This window comes from Cynocephalus volans, chromosome 9 (assembly GCF_027409185.1).
Source record: "Cynocephalus volans isolate mCynVol1 chromosome 9, mCynVol1.pri, whole genome shotgun sequence".
NCBI lineage: Eukaryota > Metazoa > Chordata > Mammalia > Dermoptera > Cynocephalidae > Cynocephalus > Cynocephalus volans.
Genome location: NC_084468.1, coordinates 7,300,710 through 7,319,045, shown reverse-complemented (window position 1 = coordinate 7,319,045; position 18,336 = coordinate 7,300,710). Strand labels below are relative to the sequence as shown.

Genomic DNA, 18,336 nt, shown 5'->3' with positions numbered 1-18,336 from the left:
AGAGACTATGGCAGAAACTTCAATGCCTTTCATGACCCAGCCCCAGAAGTCACACACTGTCACTTCTGTCATAGTCTACTGTCCAAAGCAGTTGCAATGGTCTGCTCAGGCTCAAGGGGAAGGAGCACAGACCCCCACCTCTCCAGCTCCATGGAGCAGTGATATTATGTTTTGAGAAGAGCACATGGGATGGGATATATTTGGGTGCAGCCATCTTTGGAAAATACAATCTGCTATTCCAAGTATCACAAATATACACAAAGATAAAGTCCCAAAGATATTCACCGCAGCACTGCTAAACAAACATTAGACTCTAGTCAAGCATGCTGAAGTATTTAGGTGGAAGTGTATTGCTTGCAATTTACTTTGAATACATTTTTAAAAGAGGCTAAATGAATGTATACAACAGACAGGTAAAAGAAGCACAGTAAAATGTAAATGGTAAAATCTAGATGGTAGATATATGGGTGTTCACTGTAAAATCCAACTTTGCTATATGTTTGAAAATGTTTAAAACAAAATGGGTGGAGGTAGAGAAGAACAGCTAGAAAAACAAGAAAAAACAAAGTGTGGTATTAGGGCATAAAAAGATTGACAGGCCAATGAAACAGAACAGATAATTCAAAAATAGACTCAATTGCATTTAGATGTTTAGTATAATAAAGGCTTAATAAAAGGCACTGGGATAACTAGGTAGTTATATGGAAAAAGGATAAACACATTTCCTTTCCTTACACTGTACACCAAGATAAATTCCAAATGCATCAGAGATAAACATGCAAAAAAATGAACCATACACCTGAGAAAAAAGACATGGGTGAATTCTTCTATAACTTAAGAATGAAAAATAACTTCATTGTGACTCAAAATCTGGAAGTAAACAAGGAAAAGACTGATAAATTTAACTACATAGAAATTATGTAGTGGCTGGCCAGTAGGGGGATCCGAACCCTTTGACCACACGTAGTGTTGTAACACTGCTCTAACCAACTGAACCAACTGGCCAGCCATTAAAATATACATTTCTTTTTTTTTTTTTTTTTTTTTGTCGTTTTTTCGTGACCGGCACTCAGCTAGTGAGTGCACCGGTCAGTCTTATATAGGATCCGAACCCGCGGCAGGAGCGTCGCCGCACTGCCAGCGCAGCACTCTACCAAGTGCGTCACGGGCTCGGCCCAAAATATACATTTTTTTAACGTGTGAAAAACACCAAAGTGTTGGGAGATGGTGATAGTGGGGGAGGCTGTGTGTGTGCAGGAGCAGGGGGTGTGTGGGAACTCTGTACTTTCTGCTCAGTTTTGCTGTGAACCCAAAACTACTCTAAAAAATCAAGTCCAGGCGGATCCAAAGGCAGTGAGTTATCTTAACTGATTGTTCTCAGTCAGTTACAGATTAAACTCCTTGTTCTACTCTTTCCCCCTTACCACTACTGCACTTGACTAGTTTAAAAAAAAAAAAAATCAAGTCTATTAAAAAGCAAAAAACAAACAAGAAAAACACCATAAGTAACATTAAAAGAAGAAAAAGACCAACAACCCTATAGTAAATTACGCAAGAGAGTTCACAGAAAAAAAAAATGCAAATGGCTTTTAGACATACGAAAAGATGCTCAATCTTCCTCATAATAATGGATATTAAAAACCACACCGAGACATCACTTAAATGCCTGTTGGGACTGGCAAAAATACCCAACTTTGCAGACATACTGTGTGCATGGAGAAGCAGACTCTTTCATATACCAATGGTGAGAATACCAAGTGCTGTAGCTCCCATAGAGAGGAATTTGATAATATCTAAAAAATTTACATATGTATTTACTCTAAGACAGCATCCCATTTCTAGGAACCTATTCCAAAGATATAGCAATAGTATGAAAAGATATGCACAAGGTTACTTATTGCAGAAATTTTGTAGTTCAATTTTAATATGGCAAAAGCCTAGAAACAATCTATATATGTCCATCAATATAGAACCAGTTGAATAAACTCTGGGTACTATGGAGCCGTAAAAAGGAATGAAGAATATCTTTACATACTGCTATGGAGCAATCAGACAAGGTGGAGAAAAATATACATAGAAGGGATCTTCTTTAATGGGATAAAGCCATCTACAATACCTACAGCTAGCATCATACTTTATAGTGAAAGACTAAATGCTTTTCCTTAAGATGAGGAAAAAGGTAAGGATACAGTAGACCTGAACAAGAACAGAGGAAGAGCGAATTACAAAATCATTTTATGAGGCCGGTATTACCCTGATTTGGAAAACCGATGACGATATTACAAGAAAACAAAATTTGACAAATAACTTCATGGACAGAAAAGGAAACATCCTTAATATAAGCAAACTGAACTTAGCAATATATAAAAGACAATAATGCATCATGACCAAATGGGGTTTACCTCAGAAATGCAAACTTGTTTTAACATTTGAAAATCAGTGTAATACACAACATGATCATCTCATTAGATGCAGAAATAGCATTTGAAAAATTCAAGATCCCTTCATGATAAAAACTTGGAGCAAACTAGGAACATGAGGTGTATAGTAAAGGGTTGACTCAGCAGGTCTGTGGTGTTCAAACTCAGCACATTCCAAGGAAAAAACAAACCCTTGACTAGCACCTGGGATATCCTCTAAGCTCTTGGAATATCCTGCCTGATAAGAGTATCTCTGTACACCTGGGGCCATTCCAAGTAGTTTACGTAACAATGCGATTTATGATGGGGCTTATCAGTTGGACCTCTGTTTGAGAGTCCCAGTCGCTCCACATCCCCCCCCACATCTGTCATTTTTCATCTAACCATTCTAATAAGCGTAAAATGGTATTTTGTGATTTTTATTTATTTTATCATAAAACAATCATACACAGAAAAGTTTGAAGTATAATACAAAGAACACTTTTCTATCAGTCACTGGAGAGCAAGTTGCCAAACTGATGCCCCTTCACCTCTGAATACTTTAGTATTTCCTAAAATCAAGAGCATTCTTTGATATATCCAGAACATAATCATCGAAATCAGGAAATTCACATCAATACATTACTTTCATGTTTTTCTCAGATCCCATTCTCTTTTGACCAGTCATCTCAATAATATCCTTTACAACAAAAGGATCTCGTTCAGAATCACACATCACACCTGTTATTTCTCCTTCGTCTCCTTCATTTGGAGCAGTTCTTCAGTCTCTCCTGAGTTTCAGGACCATGACACAAGATAATGTGGCAGGTATTCTGTAAGATGTCTCTCAATTTGAGTTTGAAGTTTCCTCGTGGTTGGATTCAGGTTATGCACCTTTGGCAGAATTCACAAAAGTGATGCTTTCTTCCCACTGGATCCTGGAAGGTTGTGTGTGATTTCTCTCTGCGCACGTGAGGAAGATAGTAGCTGCCAGGCTCCCCCACTGTATTCTTTTCAATCTGCTCATTATTTATGTCTACCTAGATGGACTCATGATGTCCTGTTTCATTCAATGAGTTATAATCTGCTAGTTACTTATTTTCATGTTCAAGTCATCTCCACCTTGGCCAGTAGAAGCCCCTTCAAATGGACTGCTATGTCCTACAGACATGTCCCCATCACTGTCTGGGCCCTTCCTTGCTTTCTGATACAACGGAATGTTCCAAGCTCATTTTATCCTATCTGCCCCAGCTTAAGAACAATCCATTTCTTCAAGAGGCCTGGTTCCTTGAAGCTGAATCTGGTACTTAGAAGCCAAGACCTGGGTGGTAAGTATGCTTATTGTTATTGGGTTGTCACAGCTTCCAGGCCCTCGCAGTGGACAGAGCTAGAAATCTATGTGTGCATTTCCATATACATATATACATTTACACCCATATTTACTTCTATACTGACCTACGTTAACTGAAAACCATGAATTCACACCAGCCTCTTTCATTCCAAAGATGAAAGACCACAGGGTTCATTCTGGCTTTTCCCCTTTCACTTCTTCTGCAGTAAGAAACCTGGCTTCCAATATGCTTCTGTATTTTATTATTTCATCAGTCCCCCTCTGTGTACGTACCCACCCCCACTCCGTCACCTCTCTTCCTGGGGTGGAGACGCTGCTTTACTTGCTCAGGCTCTGCCTGCCCCAGCTGAACCAGCCCTCCTCTCCCTGATGGGCTCTGATGCCCTGCACTGGGAAACCGCTGCTGCCCACCACTGCACAGACCCACCTTACTCCGCCCCACTTCATGGCTCAAGAACTGAATTGTTGAGGAAGGGGAAGGGCTTCATCGACTTTTAAATAAGGGGCTCCTTTAATGTCTGCCATCCCTTGTGTCCAGGGTATGCTAATGCACCAGTTTTCAATTTAAAATGAATAAAAGACTTCAGTGCAGCAGACTTAAAAAAAAAAAACAACAAAAAAAACCTCAACTTTGTCTAAGTGATAAAAACAGATTCTAATTATTCACAAAATGTCTACTGAAATCCTCAGGGAAATTACAAATTAACTAGATGAAGGCAATTTGAAAAAAAGCCATTTTAAAAAAGTCATTTAAAAAAAAGATCAGTTTATGCCCCATGATTTATTTAAATTGATTTCTCCAACTGAAGGCTGAGCATTTCATAACTGCAATCAACACAATTTCTACCTGGCCAACACCTGTTTCTAGGTTCCTTATTTGAAAAAATCTAAGGATCCTATTTAAAATTAAAGAGAACATAAGGAGAGAGGAAGGAGGGAAAAAGACAGGTTTTTCCATTTTGAAACAAGAGAATATGTGGGAGATAGTCTTTGCAAACCTTAAAGGCAAATATTAGAGAAATATTAGATTAGAGAAATATTAGACAAATATTAGAGAAAAATGATTACTATTCCAGATTTAAGTATAGCTCTTATACTTCTTTTATGCCCCAACAAAGGCTCTAGGTACAAAAAAAAATATTTTTAATATATAATATCATAGTACTATAATTTCAAAAGTGGATTATCAGACTAAGGTATCTACTCAGGCACAGGTACTGTGTACTCCAACAGAGCAGAAGATCAAGCTGTCTTCACCATCACTTTACTTTCTCAACAGATACTGACTGGGCATCTACTAAACACTAGGTGATTTTGTAAGCCAGTGCTACTCAAAGCATGGTCCACATACCAGTACCAGACCACGAACTGTTTGCTACTGGTCTGCTACAAGAAAATTATAAAAATGAAGAGAGAGCATTTGTAAACATTTATAGCAATATGACATTGCCATTTAATTAGTGATTACATCTTGCTGAACAGGGTATAGACCAGCTGAGTTATTATCAGACTACTGTGGAGTTACCCGGGCGTAAGCTGTGAACATGTCATGCGCAGTAGAATACGCATCAGTCCATGACTGACTGCAAAAAACTCCAACAAAGAAGTGGTCTTTAACCTCAGGGAGTCTATTCTAAGCCAGTGGTCAACACACTTTTTCTGTAAAGAGCCACATGGTAAATATTTTGGGCTTTGTAGACCATATATAGTTTCTATCTCATTTTTTTTTTTTAAGCAAACCTTTAAAAATATAAAAACCATTCTTAGCTTGAGAGCTGTACAAAAGTAGGCCAAGGGCTGGATGTGGCCCACAGGCCGTAGTCGGCTGATCTCTGAAAGGCAATGCATAAGAGCCCTGCTGTAGATAATAAGACAAAGTCACTGTGAGGGACCTCGTATCTCATTGCATCACTTCTTTTTGTTTTTCTTCGTCTTTGTCACCATCATTATCATCATCATCATCCCTAACTGTTGGCAAAACTTACTGAGCTCTTACTACATGTAAAATACTGGGTTAGGGGCTGTGGATATAAAGAGGTAAAAGATGCAATCCTGCCCTCACCAAGCCTGCACTCTAGTTGGGGTAAAAGGATTGAATCATAAATAATAATAAAATAGTACATTCTTCAAGCTCCAAATAATTACGGTGATAGTATGTGTTACAAGAGAGCCTATTTTTTTTTAAAAAAGGAGAGAAAAAATGAAACGTAGCAAAATTTCAATACTTTATACCAACATAAGGTAATAAGAAATAAATAACTGAAAATCATATACTTCACCAGAGGATTAAGGCAGTATCTTCTGAAGTGTGTTTGCCAGGTGTTTCAAGAGCAAAGGGCTCCATGGTCAGCTGGGCTGGGGGTAGTCCTACTACTCCTGCTTGAACAGAAGTAATCAAGGCACAGTGGCAATGTAAAGACTCTGAGAACTCTGAACAATAAGTGTTTCTCAAACTTTTCTGACCATGGAAACTGTTTTCAAAGTAAACATTATTTAGGTCACCAGGATTTCCTCAGAATATCTTAGGAAATTCTCACATATTATTTTTTAGAATTTATGGTAGGATGTGCTAATATTCTGGTAAATCGTTTCAAGCTAAGAATCCAGAAATCAACCCACACGCCTACAGCCATCTGATCTTTGACAAAGGCACCAAGCCTATACACTGGGGAAGAGACTGCCTCTTCAGCAAATGGTGCTGGGAGAACTGGATATCAATATGCAGGAGAATGAAACTGGACCCATATCTTTCACCATACACTAAAGTCAACTCAAATGGATTAAAGAATTAAATATACACCCTGAAACAATAAAACTTCTTAAAGAAAACATAGGAGAAATACTTCAAGAAGTAGGACGGGACACAGACTTCATGAACATGACCCCAAAAGTACGGGCAACCAAAGGAAATATAAACAAATGGGATTATATCAAACTAAAAAGCTTCTGCACAGCAAAAGAAACAATTAACAGAGTTAAAAGACAACCAACAGAGTGGGAGAAAATATTTGTAAAATATACATCTGACAAAGGATTAATATCCAGAATATACAAGGAACTCAAACAACTTTACAAGAAGAAAACAAGCAACCCAATTAAAAAATGGGCAAAAGAACTAAATAGGCATTTCTCTAAGGAAGATATACGAATGGCCAACACACATATAAAAAAATGCTCGATATCACTCAGCATTCGGGAAATGCAAATCAAAACCACACTGAGATACCATCTCATCCCAGTTAGGATGGCTAAAATCCAAAAGACTCTGAACGATAAATGCTGACGCGGTTGCAGAGAAAAAGGAACTCTCATACATTGTTGGTGGGACTGCAAAATGGTGCAGCCTCTATGGAAAATGGTATGGAGGTTCCTCAAACAATTGTAGATAGATCTACCATATGACCCAGCTATCCCACTGCTGGGAATATACCCAGAGGAATGGAAATCATCAAGTCAAAGGTATACTTGTTCCCCAATGTTCATCGCAGCACTCTTTACAATAGCCAAGAGTTGGAACCAGCCCAAATGTCCATCATCAGATGAGTGGATACGGAAAATATGGTATATCTACACAATGGAATACTACTCAGCTATAAAAAAGAATGAAATACTGCCATTTGCAATGACATGGATGGACCTAAAGAGAATTATATTAAGTGAAACAAGTCAGGCACAGAAAGAGAAATATCACATGTTCTCACTTATTGGTGGGAGCTAAAAATAAATAAATAAACACACACACACATACACACACAAGCCGGGCCGGGGGTGGGTGGGGGATGGAAGAAGACATAACAATTACAATTCCTTGAAGCTGATACGACAAGCATACAGAAAGGAGATTGTTGGGAGAGAGGGGGGAGAGGGAGGAAGGAGGGAGGTTTCGGTAATTGGCCACAGTAATCAACCACATTGTATACCGACAAAATAAAATAAAATAAAATATTTTTTAAAAAAATAGTTTCAAGCTACACTGATAAACTTAGAAGATGCTATGAAGTTGTCCAGCCTTCTGATCTGGTTGTAACCTACCCAGCATTAGAAAAAACCATTATCTTTCAGACTAATAAGTTTTATTCCTCTCAAATCTCCCTTGAGACACAGAGAACAGCCAAAAGTTTCCACTTCTAAGAATATCATTGTACTAGTGAAAATGATGTGTTCGAATGATGGGCCAAAACTTGGCAAACTTTAAGGCAAGGCTAGCCATGGGTAGAAACAGGATTAGACAACCCACTGCAGGGTAAGAAAGAAATGGCTGTTTGGAGGGAAAGGCCTACTATTGTAAGTTTGGATTTGTCACTGGGCTTCTACCTAGTTTATTATGCCTTCAGAGAGGAAAATCCTCTGAACTAGTAGAAAAGAGTATCAGAGGTTAATCTTGATTTCCAGATTGCTACGTTGAACCTCTTCCCTAAGAAAAAGACAATGATAAACAACCAGACTACTTTCTGGAAAGAGAAAATGTTTCTGATTAATTCAGATAATTTTTAATTACCCAGGAGGGCATTTGATGATTATTTCAAGTTAAGTTAAATCATAACCAAAATATTAGTGCTTTAAGGCAGTCAGGAGGATCAGAGGGCATATTTCAAACCCTTTGGGGATGACAGGGCCACTAGTGCCAATATTGTGTCTGATACTAACCCACAACTTTCCAATTTCTAAGCATTCACCATGGAGACCCAATGAGCCAGGAGTGAGCCACTGTGTCCCACTCATTCCTTACTTCATTGAAGAACCATTAATTGAGCACCTACTTTGTGGCAGACTCTGATCAGGTACTGGGACCAGAGAGATAAAAGACAAAGTGGTCCTTGCCTTCAAAGGATTCACAGTCTTACTGCAGGAGAAAGAGCAGGGATAAAACCTAAATAACAGTTATCAACATTCCTCATACCCAGCTTGAGGCAACTTGCACAGATGTCACTGTCAATTCAGGTAGTAAAATGCCTACAGGGTGGGTGAAATAGTTACATTTAATGATGGTACTGTCATTTTAAGAAAACATGTTCATGGAGGGAAAATGCAGAGAGGTCAGCTGAGACTATTTTTGGCTTAATGAGCAAAATATTTTTACCCAGTTTGGCCCTTTGGTACGGAAGACTAATATGATATCACCATTCTATGAAAATAAATTCCAGTACAGAATATCTTTTTTCCCATATCCTGTTAAAAGATTTAAAATAAACAATCAGGCTGCTCCTTAAGTAACAAATACGTTTTTCTTTCACCAACACCAAACCAACACGATAGTAACAATGCCGTAAAACATGAGCACTTGAGTTTCTCAAATCAATTTTATAAGAATGATTTTTAACAATAACCATCACCAAAACAAAATAATAACAAAAACAAAGAACCCATCAATCCAACTTGACAACAAACTCCACTTACTATGAAATTGTCTTCAGGAAACTTGTCATTCTTTCATTCAATCCTCCTTAATGAGTGGCTTTCACAGACAGGACAGGCATTATGCTATACAATGGGCTGAGGTGGTGTAAGGGACATATAAGCCTCAGCAGCTGTATAAGAGTAAGTGTTACACCTGACTATGAACAATGTTCTTAGTTAGGGAACCAACTAAGAAAAGAGCCACTCAGACTGCCTTTGGGAGCAGGCAACATTTTAATCAGGGCTGGAAGAATGAACAGGAGTATCTTTACCAGATGAGTGGGGCGGACGGGTACAGGTTGCAGAGAATATAAGTATGAGGGGGTCTTTAAAAAGTTCATGGAAGGATTCATATTATCTTTTAATTCAATTTTCCACAAAGTTTTTGAAGTACTTTCATAAATGTGAAAGGCATTCTAGGCAGAGAAATCAACAAGGATTAAGGCAAAAGAGCTTCAAAGAACAAGGCCTCTTTAGAACAAGTAGCTGTGTCTAGCCAGGCCAGAGCATAGGTCACATAGGGACTGACGAGGAAACAAAGGCAGCGGTCCTATTGTTACGGGCCTTGAATGCTGTGCTATGGTTGGCCTTTTTAAGACATTGGAAGCAAGGGAGTGATAAAATTACATCTATGTTTTAGTAAAATGGCTTTTTCCTAAAGGTGAGGAAAGAACCAGAAGGAGAGGGCTGGACTGCATCGCAAAGGGTCACATACTTATTTCCCTCAAGGTCTTTTGCTCAAAGAAACTGGCACAGGGCAGCTATCTGGCAGGAGACAATGCTGTACTTGACTGTCTAAATGAGAACAATTCCCATCTGACTGACTTTAATTTGTATTTTAGTCGAAACCTCTGCTGAGAACCAGAAACTGTGGATGCTGCAGCAAAAGCCTCTTTTTACTTTACTTGGGGAACCTCTTAAGTTTTTGTCTGGGACAATGAAGCACTGATTTGCATCGCTTTCCCCTGGTGGTGTGAGACCCAGTGATCTCCATAACATCATTTTTTTGGGGGCGGGGGATAGTAAGGGGATCTGAACCCTTGACCTTGGCTCCATATTATCTTGCCCGTAAATCACACATCAGAGTCCCACCTTCTCCTCCATGACTTGCATGGGGAAAACTGGTCTCACTGTGCCTCGGCCATTCCATTCACACTCCTCCCGGGCCTGGACTGCTTTCTGCTTCTCTCCTCCACTTACCCAGCTATTTTTCTTTCAACAGCCAACACAAATCCCATTGCTTAGGAAAGTTGCCCTGATTACCCTGAGGTTTAAATCTTAGTTCAGCTATGATGCTCGGCACCTAACCCAAATTTGCTGAGCCCCAATTTCCTCATTTACAAAATGGGATACTAAAATTCATTAATAAGGTGGTTGTGAAGATTAAATGAAACAAATTGACACACTGATTGGCACATAATAAGTACTTAACGGTAGATAATAGTATAAGTTAACATTTATTCACTCACTATGAGTGTTTTACCTATATCGACTCATTTTGTTCTCACACAACCTTACAAAGTAGGTACTTATTAATTTTCTCATTTTATAGGCAAGAAAACTAAGGCACAGAGAAAGTAAGCAATCTGCTCAGTCACACAGCTTGTAAGTGGAAGAGCCAGGATTCAAAGACAGGCTGGCTGCAGTCGGAGCTCTCGGGCACTGTGCCGTGCTGCTCCGTCGCACCATTTCCTCCTCTGAACTTGCTGCTGACCTCACTACTTATTGAAATATCCTGATTAAGCTGGCTAATTTTACATGTTTTTACAGCAACCCAGCTTGCCTCTAAGCTCCTTGAAGGCAGAGACTTTATCTACTGCTTCTTTCAAACTACCTTCTCAATGTATTATGTAATAAATAGTAACTATTTGCTGACAGATAACTTGACTGATCTACTTACTATCTTCCACAAATGCTTCTATTTGTTGGCATGTACAAATTCAAATGTTTCACAAGTGTGCAGAAAAGAGTTCACATAGCAGGCCTGAGACTGCTATCCTTAAAAAGGCCTGCTTGCAAGGTTAGCCTTTGGCTGGTGTCTAAGAATTTGGACTTTGGGAGAGTTCATTCCATTCTAACTGATAAGAGCAGCTCACAGTGCCTAAACTGTCTGTGCAAATGATGTGGTCTGAATGGGACTCGATGATGAACAATGGTTTTCCTTCTGGGAGTCTGGGATTTTGGTACATGCCAGGTAGAAGGCACCTATGTGAACAATGCCAATAAAATCCTTGGGCAGTGAGTTGCTAATGAGCTTCCCTGGTAGACAGCACATTACACGTTGTCACAAGTCACATGCTGTGCAACTCTACCTGTAGAAGACTCTCAGACACTCGTGCATGGTTTCCTCTGGACTCTGTCCCATACACTTTTTCCCTTTGTTGTTTTGCTTTGTATCCTTGCAGTGTGACAAATCATAGCTGTGAGTAGGGCCGTATGTTGAGTCCTGTCAGTCCTCCTAGTGAATCAATGAACCAAAGAGTAGTGTTGGGAACCCCACACGATAAGAGTTAAGAAACTTTGTCCCCAAACAATTATGTAATGTTATTCTGAAAGAACATCCTAAAATATTTCTGAAGCTAGTTTAGAAATGGTCAAGGTTTGGAGCCTGGACACAGCACTCACTTGCTCACTGATTTATTCCATCTGCAAGCCTGGCTGAGCAGCTACAACAGAAGTGACTGTGAGGACATAGCTCCTGCACCCTAGGAGCCTGTGTCAGCCCAAAGGGGAAGACAGACAGGTGAACAGAAAAGTGCCGTAGGAAGTACTGAAGTCTGGCTCTGCTGCTTCCTGGCTGAGTGGCCTCAGAAAAGTCATGTAACCTGCCAGAGCTTCAGTGTCCTCACCTGCAAGAAGGGGCTCACAATAGTGCCTGACTGACATGGGTTCTAGGTTAGAGAGAGGTGCGTATTCATAGCACGTGGCGTCCAGCAAGTGCTGTGACATGAGGGAGGTGTGTGCTCTGACTGAGGAAGGCTTCTGGGGTGCACTGGGTGCTGCGCCTCTCTTCCCTTGGATGCACTCTTGGAGATAGCAAGTGTTAGGAAAATAGAATAGTCTGGTCAGGGCCCTCGCCTCCGGTCCAGTTGGGTGTGGTTTTAGCACATCCTTTGTAAGCAAATTGTGTGTATGTGTGTGTGGAGTTAGTGCGCACGCACGTCAATGTATCTTTTTGGTGTTGTTGGTATTCGTGTGTGTGTGTGTGTGTGCGCGCACACGTGTGCATGAGAGAGAGAGAGAGAGAGAGAGTGTTTTAGTGAAGCACGTGGGTGGGCATCTGTCTCGGGCGTCTGTCTCAGGCGTCCACCCAGCGCAGCCATGCTTTCCAACCTGTGGCTTCCAAGGACTTTTTGGCCAGTTACCTAGCTCACAGACCTGCTTGTGGGGTCTGGTGACCCAGCCTGGTGTATGAAGGGTCTGTGACCCAGTCTGTGAATGGGCTTGAGGCGTCTGGGAGCTCTAGACCCAGCCCTAGCTCAACAATTGGCCCAGTCAGTGCAGGATTATCAGCAGGTAAAAGAGACCGACAATTGGCGTGGTTATGTAGCTAGACAATTGGCGTCACGAACAGGATTAAGAGTGCTACAATTGGCAATGTTGACAGGATTCCAGACATTAGCTGTGGATTAGCAGTAGCCACACAGCAAGGAGGAGTATGAGACTCAAAGAGACTGAGGCGGAATGGCTGAAACTGTACCAGCCTCAAAGGGTTATTAAGAAACAAAATGGGCAAGGGCACAAACTTTGAACCAACAGCCTGAGCTCAGATCCTAATTCTGCTACTTCCAGACTGTGGGACCTTGAGTGAGTTACCAAACCTCCCCAGCCTCAGCTTCCTCACCTGTAAAATGAGGACAGTAACAGGACCTGCCTCATGGGGGTTGTTGTGAGCTAATGAAGTAGCTAGCACAGTGCCCGGCACATAGTAAGTGCTCAGTAAGCACTAGCTATGGCATCGTGGGAAGAAATTTAAGCATGAGATATTGCACAGGTTAGTACTCCATAAACTTTAGTTGCTATTATTATTATTATTACTGTTATTGATTTTGGAACACCAATGGAGGCAATACTTACAATCTTTTCTTATCCACCACTCTTTTAACTCGGATGGCTCTTTGTTCTGAGTAAAGTTTACACACTCCTGTTGCAGGGAAAAATACCAAAACACAGATGATTTAAAAGGTATCATTACATATAATGAGACACTATAGTCTTCAGCTAGCAAAGTTAAATTCTGCACCACATCTATTGTGAAATGCAACATTTGACCTTTAAGAGAAAATGAAATACTTTTTAAGTAATCTTCAATGAAATCCAAAACAGCAGTCCTGTGCTCCTTCACTTGCTGGGAATGTATCTCCTTGTGGGCTGTAACAGAGAGAAAAGGACAACATTCAGGTCTTTGTATTCAATTATTCTACAGAACAATTCATCAGCTTCCTTAGAACAGTTTCTTCATTGAAAGTATTTTTAAAAACACAGCTATAAAACAAGTTTTGTGTCCAGTGACACGACATTTTTAAAAGAGTAAGATTTATTAGGCTTTACAAGAGTGAAAGATTAAACCCACAGAAAAACTACAGTCAAATAATTTATGGTTTACTACAGCACTTTGGGATAGCATTTGATACAGCCCACTTTTTGAGTGCTGACCCCATTTGTATTAACAGCATCCAATGCTCAAACTGACCTTCAAGTAACATGTTTAAATGAAACTTAAATCACACACTCCCTGCCTGAGCCTGTACCGTTTGCAGCTTGGAATGCCCCAACCTCTCCCCTTGGCCACATGGAGTACCCTGTCCTCTCTCCCTAGCCATTCACATTTTGAGAGTCCCTTACATACTGAGTCAAACTCTCCTTCTCTGGGAAACCTTCCGTGACTCCTAGCTACAAGGATGCCCTTCTTCTGTAAACTACCACATAGAAGTCTGCTAAAAAGACCTACAAGACTTAACATCTGTGCCACTTATTTTGGTAAGACAGCTGTCATTTATTGAGAGATTGAGTGCCTACTATGTGCAGGCATTCTGCTAGTCCTTTACATATACTCTGTTAATAATCCAAACAGCAATTCTAATTACGCCTATTGTACATATGAAGAAACTAAGGTTCAGAGGCAGTAAGTAGTCCAAGGTCACATGGTTTCATACTTAATTGCTTATTTTATTAAGGTTCATGTGTATTTTCTAAGTATCTCAATGAATGTACGAGAATACTCCAAAAAATTCATGGAAAGAGTCATATTATCTTTTAATTATATTTTTCCTCAAACTTTTTGAAGTACCCTCGTATATGCCCTTAAGGATGGAGGTCATGATTTATGTTTTTACTATAGGGCTGCTCAATCTGAGATTCAAGTAGGGGATTCGGGGAGTCTGTGAAACTATGTATGTATGCATGTGTATATGTATGTATAAACTATGTATATATGTATCTTTGTATGTATGTGTGTATGTATCTTTTCTCAAACAAATATCTATAGCTTTCATCAGGGTCTCTAAGTGATCCACCACAGTTCTAATGGAAGCTTCCCAAACAAAAGTCTGTCATAAACACAGCTGCATCCGGCAACTTTGAACTCTATATACTACTTAATGTACTCTGTATCTGCCTAAGAAAATTAAAGAAGAATCGAGGAAGAAACATGACTTGGAAGCCATTTCAGTGCCTCTGTGAGAAATAAACATCAATGAAAGTGCCATCAATAACCGCCCTAGTGCCAGGCACGGTTCTAAGCATGCTATAAGAATTTAACTTAAATCTCCTAACAACCCTAAGAGATATATCCTATGACTGTCTATATTTTATAGATGAAGAAACCGAGGCACAGGGAGACTAGGTGACTTGCCCAAGGTCACATAGCTAGAATACAGCAGAGCTGGGGTGTGTACCTAAGCAGCCATGGCTCCAGAGCCTCCTCCAACCATGAGGGTTTGATACAAAAGTTTACTTTAGTACTACAAGTAGAGAGCTTAGATTACCCTCTTCCATCCTTATGCCATCAAATCCCTCCCCACTAAATGCCACACAGAACACAGGTGCACACGTGTGCATGCACATGCACACGCGCGCACACACACACACACACACACACATACACAATTTGTCTTCTCTGTCCCTGGACCCTTGGTAAGTTTTTGATTCTGTTTGGAGAGAACTCCCTCCTCCCATTTGTCTAACGCCTTTTCTTTACTTTTAACAGCTTAGGATAAAACACTGATCAAAAAAGAAAAGGAATTTTAAAGTTTTAAAACCAAATCTTAATAAGCAGATAAGAGGGAATTTTAGCTGGTTGTGCCATATGAATCTTGTTTAACTGCTTGATACATTCATGGTTGTCTGTCTGCACCTTTCAGAGCACTTTACCTTCTGCTCTTAGTTGCTGAATTGCCTCTGAACAGGTCCTCATGAATATCTGAGCATCCTGGTCTATCTGGTCTCGCTCTGTGTCTGTCATCCTCCCATATTCAGACATGATATGGCTAAAAAAAGAAAGAAAGTGGAAGAAAGAAAACAAAAAGGCAACAGCAAATGACAACATAATGTAGTCTGGGAGGGGTGGAGGGAAGAAAAGTTTTCCCTGAGAAAGTGACATTTAAGCTGAGACTCGAAGGATGAGGAGCCAGCCAGGCTCAGAGGTAGGAGAACGATCTAGATAGAGAAACCAATACATACGAGGGCCCTGAGGTAGAAAAATCTTCTTGAACAGACCAAATGGAAGCAGGCCAGTCGTGTGTGTGCATGTGTGTGCGAGAGAGAGAGAGAGAGCAAGAAAGAGAGACAGAAAGAGAGAGAGAGAGATGAGCATGGAGACGTGGCAGGAGCCACAGCAGGCAAGTCTGATCAAGAATGGAGGCTTTGACATTGAGAACAATGGGACAACCACTAAGGGGTTTCACACAACACAATGACTTAATGAGATTTACCTTAGAAGTTCACTTTGTGAGCTGCATGGAGAATAGTGCAGGGACACAATTTGGAGGCTCTCATATATGTGAGAAGCTGCTTTAGGCTGCCATTTTTTGATATTGATAAGCAGTCAAAACTCACAATAAAAGAGCTTTTAGAAACAAATTTCATTTCTCCTGATATTAACTTAAACAACCCTAAAGTTACTGAGCTAATAAGGGTGTCTCAGTAATACAGCACTCTGAAGTTCAAAATAGGATCATTTATTACCTTGTTCATCTTCATAAGATCTGGGCAGGTGTGGCAGCATAATTATTAACAGAGATACTACTTAGCCTAATTAAACAGTCTGGACTTTACAGCTGAAATTGAGAATCACAAAATATCACGTTAAAAAGGCCTCACAAAATGTATAGATTCAAACCATTCCACTTCACCACCAGCCCACCTAGCCACTTTCCCACTAAGAATAAAATACAAACTGCCGACTGCCCTCAGGCCCAACTGTGACCTCGCTTTCTGCCACTCTCTCCCTCATCCTCTTCTCCCCAGCCACATTGGCCTCCTTGCTGTCCTCCAAGTCGGCCAAGCATGCTCCTGCCTAAGCCTGGACTGCTCCTCGCAAAAGTCACTCTCTCTCCATTCAGATCTCTGATCAGATGGCCTCATCAGGGCCAGCTTCCCTGACCACTTTCTGTGCTTGCCCCTGCAGCACTTGCCCGACATTTATTTTTTTAGCACCTGTGCTGGTCATTACGTTATTGTCTCTGAGCTCCAAAGCTGCCCTTCTGCCTTCTTTGCTTTGTGATACAGGAGCTGGGACTCTCCAAATTCTACTGCTACTCTACGACTATTTATTCCTTACCCAGCTTTATTTTTCTTTATAGCACTTATTATTCCCTGAAATATTAAATACGTATGTCTATCTCCTCCCAGCAGAATGCAAACTTCATGAAAGTGGGGATTTATCTTCTCCATTTCTGCTTCCCCAATACCTAAAATGGTGTCCAGCACATAGCAGGTATGCTGACATCAGCTGAGCACTTAGTATATGCCAGACCGACACTATTCTCAGTGCCTTACCTGTGTTTTACTTACTTACTTTAATCCTCACAGTTTATGCACTTACTTATATACTGAACCCCCATATTGTCGGGCACTGGGCCAGGTGCTGAGGGTTCAAAGTTGAATGAGGCTCATTTTTGATCTCCACAGAGGGTACTGAACTATAGGAGACATCAACACAGAAACAGGGAGTACAAGAACTGTGGTGAATGCCATTGGTGTGGAAGTGTACAGTGGAACTCCAAGTTAGGAATGGTCAGTTTGTGCAGAGGAGGTGCCAGGCAGGCAGAGAGGAAGCCACTCCACACAGAGGACAGTGCAGAAGACCAGCTACAAAATCCCATCCTGTATGTCATGGTTAGAATGACCATATAATGGCATATCTGAGAATGAAGAGGAAAAAGAGGAAACAGGCTGGTCCCACGCAAACTGAGCACCCTAGCTATGCATAGCTGGGGCCCCCTAGACTACTTCAAGAGGGCAGCACATTATATGTGTGGAGCCACGGCTAAGGCCTGGAATCCTGCTCACAGCGCCAATTGTCTAGCTCTTAATCCTGTCCGTGACACCAATTGTAAAGCTAGGCGACCACGCTAGTTCTTGGGCTCTTTTACCTGCTGGTAATCCTGTACCGACTGGGCCGACTGTCGAGCTAGGGCTAGGTCTGGAGTTCACAGACCCCTTAAGCCCATTTATAGACTGGGTCACAAACACTTCACATGCCAGGCTGGGTCACCAGACCCTTTCAAACAGGTCTATGAGTTAGGTAACCAGCCAAAAGGTCCTTGGAAGCCACAGGTTGGAAAGCATGGCTGCGCTGGGTGGACGCCTGAGACAGACGCCTGAAGACAGACGCCCACCCACGTGCTTCACTAAAACACTCTCTCTCTCTCTCCCTCCCTCCCTCCCTCCCTCCCGAACTCTCTCTCCCTCTACTCCCTGAAGAACACAAGAATAGCAACAAAACTAAAAAGATACATCCGCACACATGTGCACTAACTACATACACAGACACACACACAAAATTTGCTTACAAAAGATGCTGAACCACACCCAACTGGACCTGAGGCGAGGGCCCTGACCAAACTATTCTATTTTCCCAACAACTGGTATAGTCGATGGGGACAGTCACCGGAGGATTTTAATCAAAGGAATTTGCTTTCTGCATGGGGTCCTCTAGGGTGGGTGGCCTGGAAGCAGATGAAACAT

General features: G+C 41.0%; 1 protein-coding gene across 2 annotated transcripts in view; it reads right to left on the bottom strand.

The window, feature by feature from the left end:
* Positions 1-18,336, bottom strand: part of STX18 (syntaxin 18) — a 127,511-nt gene that overhangs the window by 24,371 nt on the left and 84,804 nt on the right. The window contains exons 3-5 of one of the 2 annotated variants that reach the window (XM_063108103.1): positions 15,520-15,635; positions 13,420-13,518; positions 13,225-13,291 (exon numbers count right to left, since the gene is read on the bottom strand). In XM_063108103.1, the coding sequence (XP_062964173.1) occupies positions 13,225-13,291; positions 13,420-13,518; positions 15,520-15,635 (282 nt within the window). The remainder of the gene's footprint in view (positions 1-13,224; positions 13,292-13,419; positions 13,519-15,519; positions 15,636-18,336) is intronic. The other variant, XM_063108105.1, reaches the window with a different exon arrangement.